The sequence below is a fragment of the Stereum hirsutum genome, assembly GCF_000264905.1.
Source record: "Stereum hirsutum FP-91666 SS1 unplaced genomic scaffold STEHIscaffold_12, whole genome shotgun sequence".
Lineage (NCBI taxonomy): Eukaryota > Fungi > Basidiomycota > Agaricomycetes > Russulales > Stereaceae > Stereum > Stereum hirsutum.
In genome coordinates this window covers 608,597-625,099 of record NW_006763142.1, presented here as the reverse complement: position 1 = coordinate 625,099, position 16,503 = coordinate 608,597, and the positions used below count along the sequence as shown (strand labels likewise).

The 16,503-nt window shown below is 50.6% G+C and overlaps 4 protein-coding genes across 4 annotated transcripts; 2 read left to right on the top strand and 2 right to left on the bottom strand.

Moving 5' to 3' along the window:
• The first annotated feature begins 103 nt into the window (after positions 1-103).
• On the top strand, positions 104-1,955 carry STEHIDRAFT_123432 (uncharacterized protein). Its single transcript, XM_007306923.1, has 6 exons — positions 104-464; positions 536-566; positions 632-787; positions 853-947; positions 1,038-1,267; positions 1,363-1,955. The coding sequence occupies exons 1-6, from the start codon at positions 144-146 to the stop codon at positions 1,703-1,705; spliced, it is 1,176 nt and encodes a 391-aa protein (XP_007306985.1). The 5' UTR covers positions 104-143; the 3' UTR covers positions 1,706-1,955.
• Positions 1,956-2,445: 490 nt separating this feature from the next.
• Positions 2,446-8,733, top strand: STEHIDRAFT_170315 (uncharacterized protein; the record flags this gene model as incomplete). The annotated part of the gene is made up of 4 exons (XM_007306922.1): positions 2,446-2,518; positions 2,815-2,982; positions 5,797-6,934; positions 6,994-8,733. The coding sequence occupies 4 exons, from the start codon at positions 2,446-2,448 to the stop codon at positions 8,024-8,026; spliced, it is 2,412 nt and encodes an 803-aa protein (XP_007306984.1). The 3' UTR covers positions 8,027-8,733.
• Positions 8,734-11,902: 3,169 nt separating this feature from the next.
• Positions 11,903-13,236, bottom strand: STEHIDRAFT_123430 (uncharacterized protein). The gene is made up of 4 exons (XM_007306921.1): positions 13,034-13,236; positions 12,394-12,837; positions 12,169-12,324; positions 11,903-12,095 (listed from the first exon to the last, which is right to left on the bottom strand). Exon 2 carries the CDS (start codon positions 12,678-12,680, stop codon positions 12,480-12,482), a length of 201 nt encoding a protein of 66 aa, XP_007306983.1. The 5' UTR covers positions 12,681-12,837; positions 13,034-13,236; the 3' UTR covers positions 11,903-12,095; positions 12,169-12,324; positions 12,394-12,479.
• Positions 13,237-14,615: 1,379 nt separating this feature from the next.
• Positions 14,616-15,100, bottom strand: STEHIDRAFT_170314 (uncharacterized protein; the record flags this gene model as incomplete). Its single annotated transcript, XM_007306920.1, has 3 exons — positions 14,616-14,864; positions 14,943-14,977; positions 15,049-15,100. The coding sequence occupies 3 exons, from the start codon at positions 15,098-15,100 to the stop codon at positions 14,616-14,618; spliced, it is 336 nt and encodes a 111-aa protein (XP_007306982.1).
• Between the last annotated feature and the right edge of the window lie 1,403 nt (positions 15,101-16,503).

Genomic DNA, 16,503 nt, shown 5'->3' with positions numbered 1-16,503 from the left:
AGGATCTCCACAACGGCGGAAATAGCCTGAGACCGAACGAGGATAGCTTGTCTATCGGGAAATAGCAAGGAGCAGCTGAGTATCATGGCTCCCTGCGTATTCGCAAAAATATACCCAACTTTCTCTTGTTCTCCTCTTCCACCATGTTGCTTGCCCGACCCCTCAGACTTGCGGGCATCGTTCAGCTCGCTACTGCAATCGCACTGACTCTCGCAGCAGGCTCAGAACCAGATCATTCAAAGCACAATGCCGTCCAGCTAGAAGAATCGCTCGTCAAGACCTGCGATTTCAAGATCGGAGGTCATCACTTCAAGCTTTGTCCGCTCTTCGAGGGAGATTGGAAGTCAAGGTTCAAGCAGCTTGAATGGGAGGAGCAGACGCCACCCACAGTGACGAAGACGGTCTACAAGATGAGCCTGGCAGGACCGCTGAAGGTGGACAAAACTCTACCAGAGCACGAACAGGTGCGTCTATTTACACATCTTGCTAGATCATCATACTTCCATTGTCATGCGCTTATTATTGCGGTGAATAGTGCCCTCCGGGTACATGGGTCTGCAAGACAAGTGCGCTATCCAGATTTCTATTTGACCATTTGTTAGTGAGGCTTACCAGCGAACTGCGTTCCCAGCAATAAATACTCGACCGGACCACCGCTCGGAAGCGCCAAGGATCCTTTCGGTCGTTCCTGTCGTAGGTGACATTGAGGAGAACAAGAATCAAGAGGAACAATTTGGGGTGTTCGCCCAATTCGGCCAATCATGGTCTCAGCGACCTGATGATGATCGTTCGTCGGTGCCTTTGTTTATTCTTGCCAACATGGCTGACAGAACGCCTGTTCTATTCCTGTAGTACCACCATTATGGATCCGTATGCAGGGCGGATCCTACGTCAACGAGCCACAACGAGCATTGATCAATCTCAGGTGCAATGACACGGTCGAAGAGGTAAGACTTTCCGCCTACCCATATTATATCCCAACCTATTCATGCCCAATTCTACTTTGCTTAACGACTTCCGTTCTAACATGTCCGCAGTCCGACCCACGCTTCTCTATGACATTCAGAGGCACCCACTTCTTCACCTGGACTACCTCCCATGCCTGCTCCCACCTGCACAAAAGCAACTCTGGAGGAAGGACAGGACCACAGCATCCTGACAAGCCTGATGCGCCTCCCGCCGATATTGATACCCCCGAGGAGCTTCTTCCTCCGGATATGTCCCTCTTCCCGTCTCGTTCCACGACCAGCATCGCGCTTAGTATACTGTGAGTGATCTGCACAGCTATTTCGCCATCCTTTTATGTCTGTCTATCATTATCTGGATGAGCAACTAATGTATATGTTGGGCCGACCTCGCCAGGGCTGCGTTCCTTTTGCTCACCTACCTAGTCCTCCACCCACCACCTCTCCTTCGTCGCCTCCTCTCTCCTGCTCTCACTCCCGTCGTACGTCGTCTCCGCCGCTCTCGCTACGCCACTTTCAACACCATCGGCGAATCCAAACTCCTTCGTTGGGCTCAAGAAGACCTTGCCATACCTGGAGACGATGATTACACGGACGATATGGTCAACGGAAGTGGTGGGAATGCGTGGTTCAGTGCGGGTACGGGTGCTGCAGGGAGGGGACTGGATAGCGAGGAGATCCCTCTGACGCCTAGCCCGAAGAAGATGAGCTTTGCGGATTATGGGGCTGCTGGGCGATAGATCGCTCGCCCTTCGGGAACACTTATTTTGCTGTGTCTCGGTCTTCCGCATAGCGCAAGAAACTCGATAAAGCTGCGCATGCCGAACAGGACGAGGAGAAGGATGTAGAGACAACGTTGAATGTTTGGTCTTTTGTACTATTATCTTCTACTCGGTATATATGCTTTCGCTGTGTGTATGTAGATCTAGCTATTTCCTGGTAGTCTTCTGTAAAATGTATGGTAAAGGAACGATACACAAGTTCTGCATCGGAAGCGACACATAACAGTGAGGAAGCACATCGATTTTTGGGAGGATGGAGAGTGTCGAACTCTGTCGCATTGGCGGGAGTGATACATGGGTGAGTAGTAGATCAAAAGCTCTCAGAGGGATGTGCGTTAGGCATGACGTAGCATTGCCTCCAGATCTGTGGTGAGCACAAATATTCGAAGGCCCGCCACTAATTCGCCACCTGACATACTCTGCAGAGAAGTAGACGCCACGGCGCCAGATCGTGAGAGGATTATTCGCAAAATGTAGATGTTGATTTTGATCAGAAGCAGACCGCTCTGCGGGCGTCGAGTTTCTCCAGTGAATCCTCCTTTCACTGCGTTTCGAAGGCGAGTGCTTCATATTATTGATGCGTTTCCACCGTTATGCGTACTCAAAATATTATTAGACCTGCAGTCAATTATTCGACCAAAATGCGTATCATACTCTCACCAAAGTGGTTACCGACCTGATTATGAGCCCACACATCTATGTCGTCGAAACCCTTCGATATCCCGAAGATTCAGAAATGTTGGATTCGCCAGAACCTCAAGAACCACTACGGTCAGTGGTGTACCATTCCACCCTGATCTCACCGAACCGAGCCGCGCGCTTAGAAGCTTGAAGGTGTTGGAGAAGACCTCGCAGAAGGTGGCGAACACGGTATTGGGGTTCACGATATATACGACGACTTTCAAGGTTGCATAGGTAAAAAGCCACTGAGTAGTTAGGTTAACGGATAGAAGAAGAGCTGTGCGGCATCGGATGAGATGTTTATGATAAGGAAGACGGAGGATTCCGTGACATGCTGGAGCGTGGATGTGAGCATGAAGAGATTGGAAGGACCGGACTTGTTTAAGGGAGAGATAGACTCGTACTCAGATCGGAGGAGCACTCGAGGGATAGCGACGGAGAGATCAGTGAGGAAGGAGACTTAGAGGATGATGAGGATGTGCCTGGGGTCGAAATTTCAGTGGAGGTCGAGGCCGAAGGCAAAAAAGCCCAAGTCATCGACGAGTCGGAATTGGGTGAGCCACCAGAGAACGAAAGAAAATGTAGGAAATATATGTATACCGGTCTCATAACATGTTGTGTCGCCGCTAGACCTGCGAAGGCGAAGTCCTGATTCGGATGTCTTCAATTTGAATGAACCCGGGTTTCTCCGACACAGAAACCGTTCTGTCGCCACAAACGCCACACTTTCGTTCCGTTCTGTACTTATCTCAATCACAAGAGCCTTCGACAAATAATATCAATAGTGCGCCAGAGAAAAAGTCAACTCGCCAACAACGGAATACGCACATGGATCATCGGTGCACTCCTACTAATAACTATCCAACTTGTATCAGGTAGCTATGAGGCAGTACGATCACGAGCAATAGATTCACCTCGCATCCGACTCCTACGCATACGAGGCAGTTGCGAAGTCTGTCGCTATGCATAGATGTCGATCTAGACAGAGAAAAAACCATGTGGGATCCAGACCTAAGTCCATCGTTAGTACTGTGTACCAGTGTCTGCTTTGCAAGTGGGCACCCGTCCGGACTAGCATTTTGCACGCAGCCTAGGGAGGAAGTACTAACCAACAGCCTAGATCTCGCGGACTACACCAGTTTCCACGGCATGATCTACTTATAACTTAGTAGTTTATTGCTCGGCGAGGCCAGTCAAGCGCATAGCGCAAAGACTATAATGAGCATGTCCAAGCAGGACCTCGAACGAAGGCCTAGATGATGCATAAAAAGAGAGAGCTATGTGAGCTTATAGTTCGCTATCAATTGAAGAAGGTAGAGGAAGCTAACGATTTTGACTGCCGCAGCAAAAGTTCACAGTCCTTGAGCTTGAGGCCTTGCTACCTTGCTTCCGCGGGTGTATGGAACTGGCTCAGGTGTGGCTGAGCTTCGTTTGTGTTCCGGCTGATCCTATCACCAAGAAGAGCTGTAGCTGCAACACGCCTAGGTCGCCCAGTGATCAGCGCAGTTTAAATGTAACATCGTATCACCGAAAGGGAGTAAGAGAACGAAATCGAGCTCAAGTGCAAATCCGCTGGTGGACATACTTCGCGCCTCGCATCCCTTGCACGATCCATACAGCCAGCGCAATCGTAGTACCTGAGCTCCAGATGCACTCTAATGTGGAAACGACGAAGAGTTGGGTGGTCGGACTCGCTCGAAAGGGTAGGTCACTTTGCCCGTATCTTCAACGGCCTTCGATCTATACTTGGCACCACATTCTGAGAGACACACGCGACTGGAAGACGAGGCTCGAGGCGTTAAGGAAGACACCTAGAACGGGAAATGAATGGAAAAGACGGTTCTGGATGGACGGAGGATACACCCGAGGTGCACAGCTCCACGGACAACCACTGCAAAAAAAAACATGGATAGTCAGCTCCTCCTGTACGCCATATATCTGTATTATGGCAAAAAAAAATAGGCGAGACAAAATAACATGACAGTAGTAGAGGCACATCCTGGACGTGCTGAAGCTGTCTTCTCATAAGCTGAGGGCAAGACGACGACGGCTATGTTGTACTGCAACACCATCTTCATACGAGCCACAATGCAGAGAACCATCGAGGTGTGCACAGATCACCGCTACTTGCATGGTCTGCAGAACATGCATGTTCCGGACGTGCTTTGGTACAGACAACCTGAACAAGTGTCCTCTCCCGAAGTGGCACTCACCACCAATTCCGTATCCTCAGGAACATAGCGCGGCATCAATCTTCAATGCTGGCCTGAGTTACATGTCTGTGAAACTTATGAACATGAAACAAAGATGGCGACGATAGGAAGGTATCGGATAGAGATGGAACCTGTCGTGGTACATCTTCGTTCACGGGGATGGTCAGCAGAGATGATCTCAGTGCGACTGGTTGACGGCCAACAGATGCTGAGCCGCTTTCTCTCTGGGGAGAGGTGAAATGGTGAAGGAGAACTTGGTGAATCCGTGAGGGTAGCTTTCCAGATTTCACATCCGTTGTCCACTTGACACGAAAGTGAGAAGCTCAGTCTCACTGTGAGAAGGCGCACCTCGGCGTAATCCACATCGGAGCATGAGCCTTACTTCTCTCTGTTGAGAGATATGGACATCCGTACTAGATTGTTGAACGTTCGTGCCTCCAATTCATCTCGGCAGAACACCTGACAGCAATCGGGCGACAGGAAGGTTCATTTTTCTCAGAAGACTTGAACGCGAACGCACCTTTCCACACTGGTTGCCTGTGCAAGCCTGACTATGAAAAGCTGCGGCAGCTGGTGGACTTTGATCTGCCTCGCACCTTCACTTCTTTATAAGGTATCAATGTTGAATTTCGAGTGCCTTCGGAAGGCGGCGTTTAATGTAGATTAGGCAACTTGAAGACGCCGCTCTGAGCGTATTCTAAGAGAAACCACGCTTGAGAGAATGAAGGTACCCTTGGTGCGCTTTCGCCGATTGTCCAAGAGAGACGCGACAGCTTTCGAGTCGATCCTGCGAGTCAGAAATGCGGATGTGGGGAGAGAAAGGCGTGTGGGATGCGTGTCTGTGGCGGTGGCCCGGGGATTGCCGGGCGGACGATTAGATATGGTCGCGGTCGGCTGCTTTCCGCACAGCGGATGCATACTGGTTGCTCTGCACGCTCATCTCATGCCCACTCATCTTTGTTTCTATTCTGCTTTCTATAACAAATTCTTATAATTATGGCGAGCTCACTGTCGGAAACGGCCTCACCAACTCCTTTCAGTCCTTTCTCCACTCATTCAGGCAGCAGCGATCTTGCCACCTCTGACGGCAAGTAGTCATTTACACATCTCCTTCGCCGCAACTCATACCCCCAAGATACTGACAATCCGATATAGAGACACCTGATCTTGGTGCATTTACGACAGTCTTCCGTGCTTTGAATGAACTTCAGCCTCGCCAATTCCCATTCGTAACCGCCGCTGTGTCTGCCACGCCGGCACCGCTTCTGCAACAGCCACTTTCGTCATCCACGACGCCCTCTTTGCTCTCCCCGCTCGAGTACGACTCGGATACCCACAGAGGATCCACCGTGTGGAACCACCAGCCTATTGCTTCCTATCTATCCTACACCCACTCCTCCACTTCCACCTCTCGCGAACTCGCCTCATCCAGAGGCACACGCTCACTACCCCCATCCGAGCACCTCTCGTCCGAAGAGAACGAGACGGAAGGCGAACCTTTCATTGACGACGACATTCACGAAGATGACGAGCACGAGCATACTCATGACGAGGAGGAGGAGGAAGATGAGGAGGAAGACGAAGACGTTGACGAAGACAATGGCCCATTCGATAGGCCGTCGCTGGGTTATCTCGACGAGGCCCTCGATTTCATTGCTGCAGAGCGCGCTAAGCTAGCCGCACAGCGTGCATCCTCCTCCACTGCCTACCGTGGCAACAGCTCCACCTCCGAAAGCCCATGGCATCAGTCTCCCTCCGCCAGGCGTAAGCGCCGGCGGAAGAAGGCGAAGTCTATCGTGCGCAACATACTGCGTCGCGAACCTGGCGCTGACTCAGAGACCGTTGCTGCTGTCGCTGTCGCCGCCACAACCATTCTCGACGCTGAAGAGGAGGAAGACGAATCGTCGTCTTCGCTCGATACCTCATCGCCGTACTACAAATCCACGCCCGCTACTCCGCCGAAACTGAAGAAGGAGCGCAGAGCTGGTTTGAATACCGCGGTGGAGTCAAATCCTAGGCTGAGCCACAGTAAATCAACGCCCAGTCTCAGAACGTTAGCCGTCCCTCTCGATCCCCGACTCGCTCGCTTGCGTTTGCTCTCTGCCAAGCTTCGTTCTATGTTCCCGGACGATGCGGAGCGCTTGAACGCCTCGACTGTATTATCTAATGATCAACATATCAACAATTTCACTTCCTCTGCATCTCCTAGTATTTCTATTCCTTTCGGCTTTCTGGACACACGGGGACCGGCTCCGAGGGCTGGTCAACCGTTGACGCATGTTTTTATAGACTTGTTAGTTTCCTCGTCTTCGTGTTTGCGATATACATCGTATATTGACGACACCGATTTAGTTCCAATATTCTCATTGGCTATTTAAATCATCTCCGCCGCCATCCTCACCACCTCCACCTCCACTCCCAACACCCTACTCAACGCCACCAGCGTAACAGCTCAACGAGCAACACCGGCACAGGCTCCGGATCCTCCAACGCTCCTTCCTTTCACAAACAGCCGAAACATCTCTCGCACTCTGCGCTCGCCCTCATCCTCGAACGCTGCCGACCCGTCACGCGACGCGTCTTGGCTGCGTCTTCGCCTCTTTATCAACCTATGGACACGGCGGAGCAGCTGGGGTATGAGGTCAGAGTCTATGCGAGGGTGCCCGATACGGGCGATGGTGCGGATAGGCTCGCGAAATATCAGCAGCAGCAGCAAAGCCATCAGGGACAGGGCCCGACGCAATCGATACCGCAGAAGAAGGGCCGTGCAGCGAAGCATAACAGGAGGATCTCAGCGGGCGGGACTTCAACTTCGAACGAATCCGAGACGGGCCATCAAGGTCCACATCAACCTCAATTGCACCCCCATCGCCCATTCGCGGGTCCGCTTCAACAGCAACAGCAACAGCTTGGCTTACATTCGAACTCGTCCACCGGTCGCGTCAAGATGCGCGAGCAGGGAGTCGACGAGCTTCTTCAATTGAAACTGCATCAGGCCATCGCGGACGTCGATACGCCGCCGCTCGGGTCGACTATAGTACTCGCCACGGGAGATGGGAATGTGGGGCAGTTTAACGAGGAGGGGTTCTTGGGGTGTGTGAAGACGGCGTTGAAGAAAGGGTGGAAGGTCGAGTTGTATGCTTGGGAGAGTGGGTTGGCCAGGGCTTGGGTGAGGGAGTTTGGGGACGGAGGGAACCCGAGTTTGGCGAAGAGGATGGGGGATGGGAGGGATAATGACAAGGATAGGGACGGGGGGAAGGACGCGAAGGAGAGGGAGAGAGAGAAGGCAGAGAGGGAAGAGAAGGAGAGGCAGCAGCAGCAGTGGGCGGGCAAGTTCCGCATTGTTTTCATGGATCAGTTTGGAGCAGATCTTTTGGATGGGTGATCGTCAAGATGGAGCGGAAGATGGAGGCGCATGCGGAATTCGAATAATCGGCGAACGTGTACGATATCTCGCGGGCGGAAGTCTTTGTGTCTTGGGTTGTGGTTAGAGTGATGGAGTTTGGGTAGGTCGTTCGAGGGATGATGGAAAGCCGGGAAGGGAATGTGGCGAGACCAATCCGTTGGTTGTGGGCCATTGATACCGCACATCATGGGCGGTTCGTCGGCGGTACAGACTATGCGTTCTCCCTCGCTGAATTATAGCATTGGTCGCATCGTCGTTCGACGGTCTTTGACACTTCTTTCCCACATCTTCCGAGCTTCAGTGCGTGCGCCTGCCATGCGCGTAGTATTCATTCTAGCTTATTTTGTTTTGTCGGTGGAAGGTGTACGTTATTATTCGCAGTTGGAGGATACCATTCACTCTGTCCAATCTTCCGCGCCTTTCGTCTCCATCGTACTCATTGTGTCATACGCGTTCATTTTATTGGATCGGGGAGTCAGTTCGAGCCGAGAGTGGGTGAAGTCCACGGCTGTCCTTTGTACATTATGTTATTTGGTGGTGTGGGTGGTTGTTACTGGCAGGTAAATGCACAGGCGATTTGTGATTATTATTTTCTACTTTACCGAGAAACCTGCTTTTGCGGGGGGCGTAGCACTGTGGCAAGGTTTATTTTTTTCTCCCGCAATCAGCAACCTCCTTGTTCTTCCGAATTCGTGCAATGATCCGTCGCTGTCTTCCAAGTTCGTTCTGTCCTTGTACATGTTGCTCGACTTTCGACGGCCTCTTTCATCTCCAGAATACTCGTAACTTCCGGACAGTAGCCTATAACTTGGCATGAGCATGAGTCGATCTGTACGTCGTACCTGGTGGCACATATTTCCGAATACAGTGCTTTATTCCATGATCATTCCAAGATGCTCAACAATTTGCTGCTTTCTGCAAAATCTACCATCAAAATTGGATCAAAATTGTGGCAAAGTGCGCTCTGTGGCGAGGCTTTACTGTGTGTTCGGCAAATGCCGAGTTTCCGAAAACTTCCGAAGCACTCGGAACGCACCGACTCCTGTCTGAACCCACAGCCACCAAGTACGATCTCAAGCCTGTACGCCTGGATAGTTTGGCTCATGAGTAGAGCTGAGGTGAGTAATATTAATTTATCGTATATGGTATGGGTTAAAAGGCTGGCTCAGTTCTTCTATATTTCACTCTGTTCTTTACATCATGGCAGAGCCTTGAACAGTACTCAACTTTGGCTACTACTTCAGACAACCCAGACTTGCCCTGTGGCACTGGTCCCTGCGTATTGTGTCTATGCTTCCAGGTTGACCTTAGAGGTAGTGTCCTTGTATTTCACCACTGGAACCCTCACTTCAGCGGGCATGGCACGGGTTCTCCGAGTCAGGTAGTCCATGAAATGACAGTCGTAGTCAACAGATACGACATGAACCTGTCTGTTTACTGTCTGCGCTCCATTGCTCTCTCGGGATTATAGCGGGCCGATGTCCTGAACTGTGGGCGTGTGTGTATCTCCAGATTTTTTGTGAAGTACCGGACACCCCGTGGGCTGCCAAGGAGCTTACTGATCGGTATCTTTTGTGGGTAACATTAAAGAAACAAACTCCGATACACACGCAGAAGCGCGGATCAGGCTTTGAAAGGACTCATGGCCTTCTTCGCAGCTTCTTACTTTCTCGTTCAAGCGGCCGATTTGAAATCCGTGAAGTTTATTTAGAACCACACCCTCTTCATCGATGAAGAAACCATCAGGATCAGTTCTCGGCAACTGTGCCGCAGAAGCTTTTCTACAGGGTACACTGTACGGGCAACTCAAGATTCCTCCTTGTTCTTCCTCGTAAAACATGGAGGATGCGTATAGATCTTCAACTCACCATATATAGGTGACGGGTTCTTATTCTCAGTCCTTCATCTATATCTTCCTACTATCAGTATCTTTGTCAGGACTCAGGAGCTGTGGTAGCAATTTTTGCGAGCAGCGGCAGACAGCTGCCTACTGTGACCTATCTTCGTGTATCAAAATACCTCCATTATGGCCTTCACCTGCCTCCCATCCTCGAGGCGCTGCACAGCTCTGTCAGTGGCCTACGTCTAGTGCTAGAGAATCTGGCAAAACTGTCCACCCACGGTTTTTTTACTATCTTGGTTCCCAAGGGTCCGCCACTATGGACTCGACCTGGGACCTCGAACAAACATAATTTACCATTGTTCTTTGTCATACCGTTCCAAGAAAACCCAAGTTGGATCTGCCACGGTGTAATTTACTTATAGAAGTCAGGAGCGGAGAATCTCTCCCAATTTCCGACCGTCAAACTCACAAGGTGTACCCTGCTTCAGAGCTGCTTCGTTTCGCGACGTTTACCCGTTATAAGTGTCGTTAACTTGTGATATAGATGAGCGACAGATGAGAAGCCGCGAACGAGCATGTCCTTGTGCAGCAAACCCACTCCGACGTTTCTGGTCCATGGTAGACTGTTTCCCCATCGGTGAGTCAGTACGTCTACATTTTCGCTTACCATATCGCGGTCGATCTGGATGATAATGCGAGAAACTTGCGGCCGGTCGCGGCTGCTGCACCCGTGGTTGCTCTATGCCTATCTGCAGATCACGAGAACTCTACATTCTGTATGAAGATGCACTGTAAACGCGATGTCTTACCGGCTATTGATCAGCTACTTAATCCGAGCCTTGTACCTCATCTAGATTGAACCGGAGGAAGACGAGCCGTCAGTCAAAGCCGCGACTTCAACGCATGCAATCTAACGTTTTCACCATGGAGGGAGGATCAGTCCGGCATTTCAGATGAACGGACCCTTTCTATCCGCTGTTAATACGAGTTGAAGACGATGCAGGCCGGAATGGTACACCTTCGTATCTGGCAATCTTACCTACGCCACTCAGTGAGTACCACAACATTTACTGGGACCGAGTTCATCATGATAAATCACATTCTTGCAGCTTATGGACTCTTAGGAGCGGAGTAACGCCGCATACCATCGTGCCCGATTGAACAGGAAAATGTGTACGGCGTTCTTAGCCACGCACGCTGCCGAACCTTAGTTTCTCATCCACAGCACAAACTCTCAAAGCGAAAGCGGAAATTACAACGCAGGAGGCCTCAAATATCTGATTGACCAACACAGCCTGAGGACCGACGGTCGCGAGACTGCACAGGGTCCATATGAAAAAGGGCACTCCAGATAACCTCGCAAGATCTGTCCGCATATTAGTGGAAGAAGAGTGTCTATGGATAGTCGAGCGATATTATCAACCATTCGCAAGGTTATGGTGGGCGTAGAACTAGATTGGTGCATGTGAGTATCTCGATCAACGCCGCCTTCAAGACGGGCTCTTCTCTTCTCTTCTCTTCTCTTTGGTATTCTGCGATGTACCGACCAAGTACCAAGTTCACGCGGCGTATTGACTGCAGAAGAGCCGGTGAACTTTAAAAGGCATTGCCGGCATCGGGCACCCTCCCGGGACCCCTTCAGTACACCCAGATGAACAAGGTTTCAACGTTTGCAATCTATACATATAGCGGGTTGGATAAGCGAGATGAAACATATCAGGTTCCTACTCTCACTCTTACACATAAACACAATGGTACAGAGCGTACAGGTATGCCATTTACGCTCACAGTAATCATGGAGAATAGTTTGCAAACTAAGACCAGGCATTAAACCCGTCCATGTGAAGCGAGATCCCTTGTCTTCGTCCAACTTGTCAACTCCTCTCGTACCATACCGACATTTTCAATTCAGCTATGCCTGCAATGGCGATTAGCCCGCGAAGTGCGGCTATATCTCAATGAAACTAATATAAAAATACATACCTCGAGGCTGACTCTCATGTCGCGATAATCTCTAGTCGCGCTCGAGTTTCCCAAGCACGTGTTTCTCCATGGAGGTGTTCGAAATCAATCGTAGAGTACCCGCGAAGTCGCCTCCGAGCGACGAGAAAAATCCCGCGGATACATAAATACAGGTAAGGAAGAGCGTTTAGCTTTAGACCGCAGAATCCTATGTGTGTCCTTGAATTGAGAGGTTCCACCAATCTGGGTACATCGAGGCGCCGATAAGGGTAAATATGTTCATGGTGGGAGGGAATGGGTACGGTCGGGTACTCACCTGTGCTGATACATAGCTGTTAAATTGCAACCTTCCGTTTCATCCTTCGCGCAACTTCCCACCGACAACCAGGATGGCGGGGCAATAAACTGCCCGGCCACTGACACATTGTCCGTAACAGAGTCTATCGGTGCCAATGTCTCCTTCGGCATGCTACTATATACAGATGAAATTATGGTCGATGAGGAATATGATACATTCATGGGTGTACATGCATTGGCTCACCAATAAAGTTGCCTCGCCGATGCGAGCGTCTGCAATCCGAGTGCTTGCACCTTTGAGGGTAGAACACCGCACGGTCCTCACAGTGCCTACGCATGAGCATCCGGCGCACATTCGATTGGTAAGTTGACCAAGCGACGACCGATCAGCGGCACCATTTGGCATGTATAAACTTTGAAACCAACTGTCATCTTTCCGCCGGGCCCGACGAGTGGATCCATAGAGAGCGCTTGCACACAGTCGTCCGCGAGGCCCTGTCGATATCGAGGGAGCCTCTCGCGAGCATACATATCCGAGTCTTTTCCGAGGCCGATGTTTCAGGAGTTGGAAACTGGTACGTACGACGGAGGATCCTGATATCGAGGTGAGAGTACTGAAGGAATAAATGTGTCGAGCGCGCCGTTGGACCAGCAACTCGTTGGAATGAAGAATAACCCGAATACAGATCTATAGATGTGTGCATTAGATTTAATCGGCAAAGAAGAGCAGAGAAACGCTCTTAGAACGACCCGAAGGTTGGAAGACAACCACTCTCAAGCACTGACGTTATATTACCGTCAAATTCGGGAACGATCGAAGTAAACACCCACACCCAAAAAGCTAGCCCAGCTCTGCCCGAGCAGCCCAAATGCGAACAACTTACCCAGATTGGACCCAAATATTCTCTGTATCTTAGAACCGGCTTAGCGGCGAGAAACAAGTTAAGTATTCACAACAGAGTGATTCTCCGATCCGTTGACAATGAATCTTCAGGACCAACTTGGCTATGGATCGACGGCGTCAAGGTACTGAGTTCAAGGACAGATTTATCGGATAATGAAAACGGGCGGCAAGCACACTGATGCCCTGCGGCGTTAGAGGTAAGGTTAGAAAGTTCAGGGAGAGGAAAGAAGAGCAGCTCACCGTGTCCACATAAATAGATACTTCTAAAGCATTAGGCTGCATTGAGCAGAAAGCCGCATCTGTGCCGTGTTATTCCTAGTATGTATGAGATTGTTTTTAATGGCCAGAACCTGATCCGAGGACGACAAGGGATGCTGTACACATACACGGTCTTTCGTTAGGTTCTCGGGTACAGAATCGAACTAAGCCACGTACATGATCAGTCAGCCTCAAACTGTACATGCTTCCGTACGGTTCCAAACCCGAGTAAGTAATCATCAGAGCAGGCAATCGAGGTGTCTAGCAGCGGTACCGCACATCGCGATTATCGCGTGGTGAGCACTCTTTCGCCACCATGTACCTTTACTCGCCTACTTCCTCAGTAGTACATACTACCACCCACATAAGTCCACGCATACATCTGATCATCCTGCATGGAGGCGCGTGTGTGAACAGATCGAGGAAACATCGGGCGATAACCTTGACTCGTCAAACCTTGATTAGCCTGAGGATAGGAACAAACATTGGCAGGGCAAGAATAACCAGAAGACGAGGGCGCTTGGATAGGGGCTGCTGCGTGGCCGAGGGCTGTCCTGGGATTGCGAGAAGTTGACGATCTCACAGTAGATGAGTGGCGGAAATTAAACTGAGGGAACTAACTTGGAAGATATGAAGATGATATTGAAGAAAGACGATATCAAGGCTGTATGCACGCCGACAATGGGAGCAAGGAGAGGTGATAGAAGCGTGAGTGATGTCCTGATGAAACGTTAAAATGGTAGAAAAGTCATACCGTGTTCAATGGTAGAAACGCCGACCGATTTTCCCCAGCAATTTCCTTCTAGTACAACAATCGCAGGCTGTTACGGGCGCTACAGGACGGTACACGAAAACAACGTATACAGGCTACGGAGCGCTCGTCGAAGCCAGGATAAATCCTCGTTGGAGGAACGCGCCCGACGGTCGTGTACACCACCGCATTGAAAGACCTGTCTTCGAACTCGGATAATTCGCGCGCACGAACGAAAGTACGACTTCGCCGCTTAGCGCTGCCGTACGTCGGAGGGTCGCAAGTAAACACAGGGAATCGCAAAGTTGAGCAGTGAGAAACGGTGGATGATCCTCGGAGACGAAGTCGAACTAACCTGTTACATTGACTAATATCCACTGAACTGCAACTTGCCTGCTTACTGAGAGATCAGAAGAAGGGTTGATGGCCGTTACCGACTTGCTGACCCAGTGTGGACGCAAAGGGACACGAGAGCGTTGCAGGGCGCGGAAGGAACAGGATGCAAGACAACGTGCTCGTCCGAATTACATACAGCCTCGATCGGGAGAGGGGGTTACTTATTTCCAGCAGTGCCGTGTGCGCCACGCAGGAGAAGGGGAGAGCATCCCGTGTCATCGTTCGTCCCGACGTCGAAGTCTGCCTGCCTACATGCATCATCGACGTCGCCAGCAGATTGCGTGCCATGAGCTTTGAACGTGTCGTTCATTTTGGGGGGGTCGAATTTGTAGTGGGCTGAGCTTGAAGCCAAGTTGCCCGATCGAGGTCGAGTTTGGGAAGACGTGCGACCCGTGTTCGAGGTGACCTGAGTCCGAATTTGTATTGGGGTGAGCATGAGTCTGAGGCTGCTGGCTGGAGAAGACGAGTTCTGATACGCACGTACAACCTTGATTTCCTCGACTATGGCATCACCCACCGCTGGAGATTGCGGGATTGTGAGTACGTCAAAGCTTGATCGCCTTCTGTAATCTGTATGCAGTCGTGCAGACCCTCGAGGTTCCTGCCTCGTAGATCTTGAACGGTACCTAAGTTATGAAGCATTCAACAAGTCAAGCAGCGATCGATACAAACATGATAGCAGGTTGTATTCGAGTAATAGGGGCCTGACTCACGAGTTATCACTAGTAATATACGCTAGCAACATTCAGGAGTGCGACGTTCGAGGCGGGTCGGGAAGAATCGTGGCTCTTTCTTCCGCGATACGAACATCCCCAAATGGCAGGTAACAATGTGATGCCCGACATCCTTGAAGCGCGCTGTCGTAACGCTCTGAACGAGAATGAGCGAAACACGAGAGAACATGAGTAAGTGAAGCGATGAGTGGGCAGGTGAGAGAGAGATAAGACGGGAAAGGAAGATAGACATGGCATGGGATACGTACTGACCGGAAAGGAGCTTCAGCTTGTGCGTTGACAGGATGCGATAGCGGCGTTAGACTCGTAAATACCAGGGAACGTGTATGTTCGAAGAGCACGAGAATACAGGTGAAATGAGGTTGAAGCTACGTACGAAAAACAGGTGAAGATCGTCCACGTCGACCAAACATTGACCCCTCAACGCTATCGCATGGACGGTAGCATAGCATAGCCACGTCGAACGAACTTCCCAAGACGCGAAGATAGTTGGTGAAACAAAGAAGGTATAGCTCAATGTCATTGGCCGAGGCGACCCAGTTTACAGCGCATCTCCATCAACCTTACCCTCCATCAGCCGTCGAGCCCGCAAAAAAGACCACAGCTGCCTAGCTAGTACGAGAGAAGACACAAGAGATAAGTCGTGTATATGAACACGGACCGGTTAGCACGGGGATATTAGTACGTAGAGAACCCTCATCGCTCGGTGAGATCTGATCCCGGGCGCGTTGAATCGTCAATGACCGTGGCATGCAATCTTGCAACCTTGATGTCAAAGCCACCACTGTGGGAGACGGAATGGGTGAATTTCACCTAAGAATAGGTGAATTTCACGTTTCACCCAAATTTCGGTGGTCAAGCCTTGGCCCTGCGGACAACCCAATGGAATTTCACCCGAACTTGGCGAGGATCAGTAAGCCTCCTGAGAATTGACATAAATTCGAAGGAAAAGAAAAACATCCCAGAGCGAGAAGCTGGTTACTTACTAAATCCTGAATGTGCACATAGATGTGTGCAGTGGGTTGTAACACTGTGGCCCGTGAGGCACTCGAGTACTTAGAAAGGCAGAGGTTGTGGCGTGCGAGCATATGACGTCACTGCGTTATGCATCCAGCGCCGATCGACTCGCCACGAAGTTTGTTGTCTCTACATACCACCACCACCATCTCGCACTCTCCACGCTCCCCACGAGCAGCATCCCAACGCTCTACGATGGGAGGCGATAGCTCTTTTCCACAAACCTCATAGCTTACCGTGCAGCACTGTCTGGCCTCTTTTCCCTGGTAGTAGGTAAAGGAACCCAACACTCGA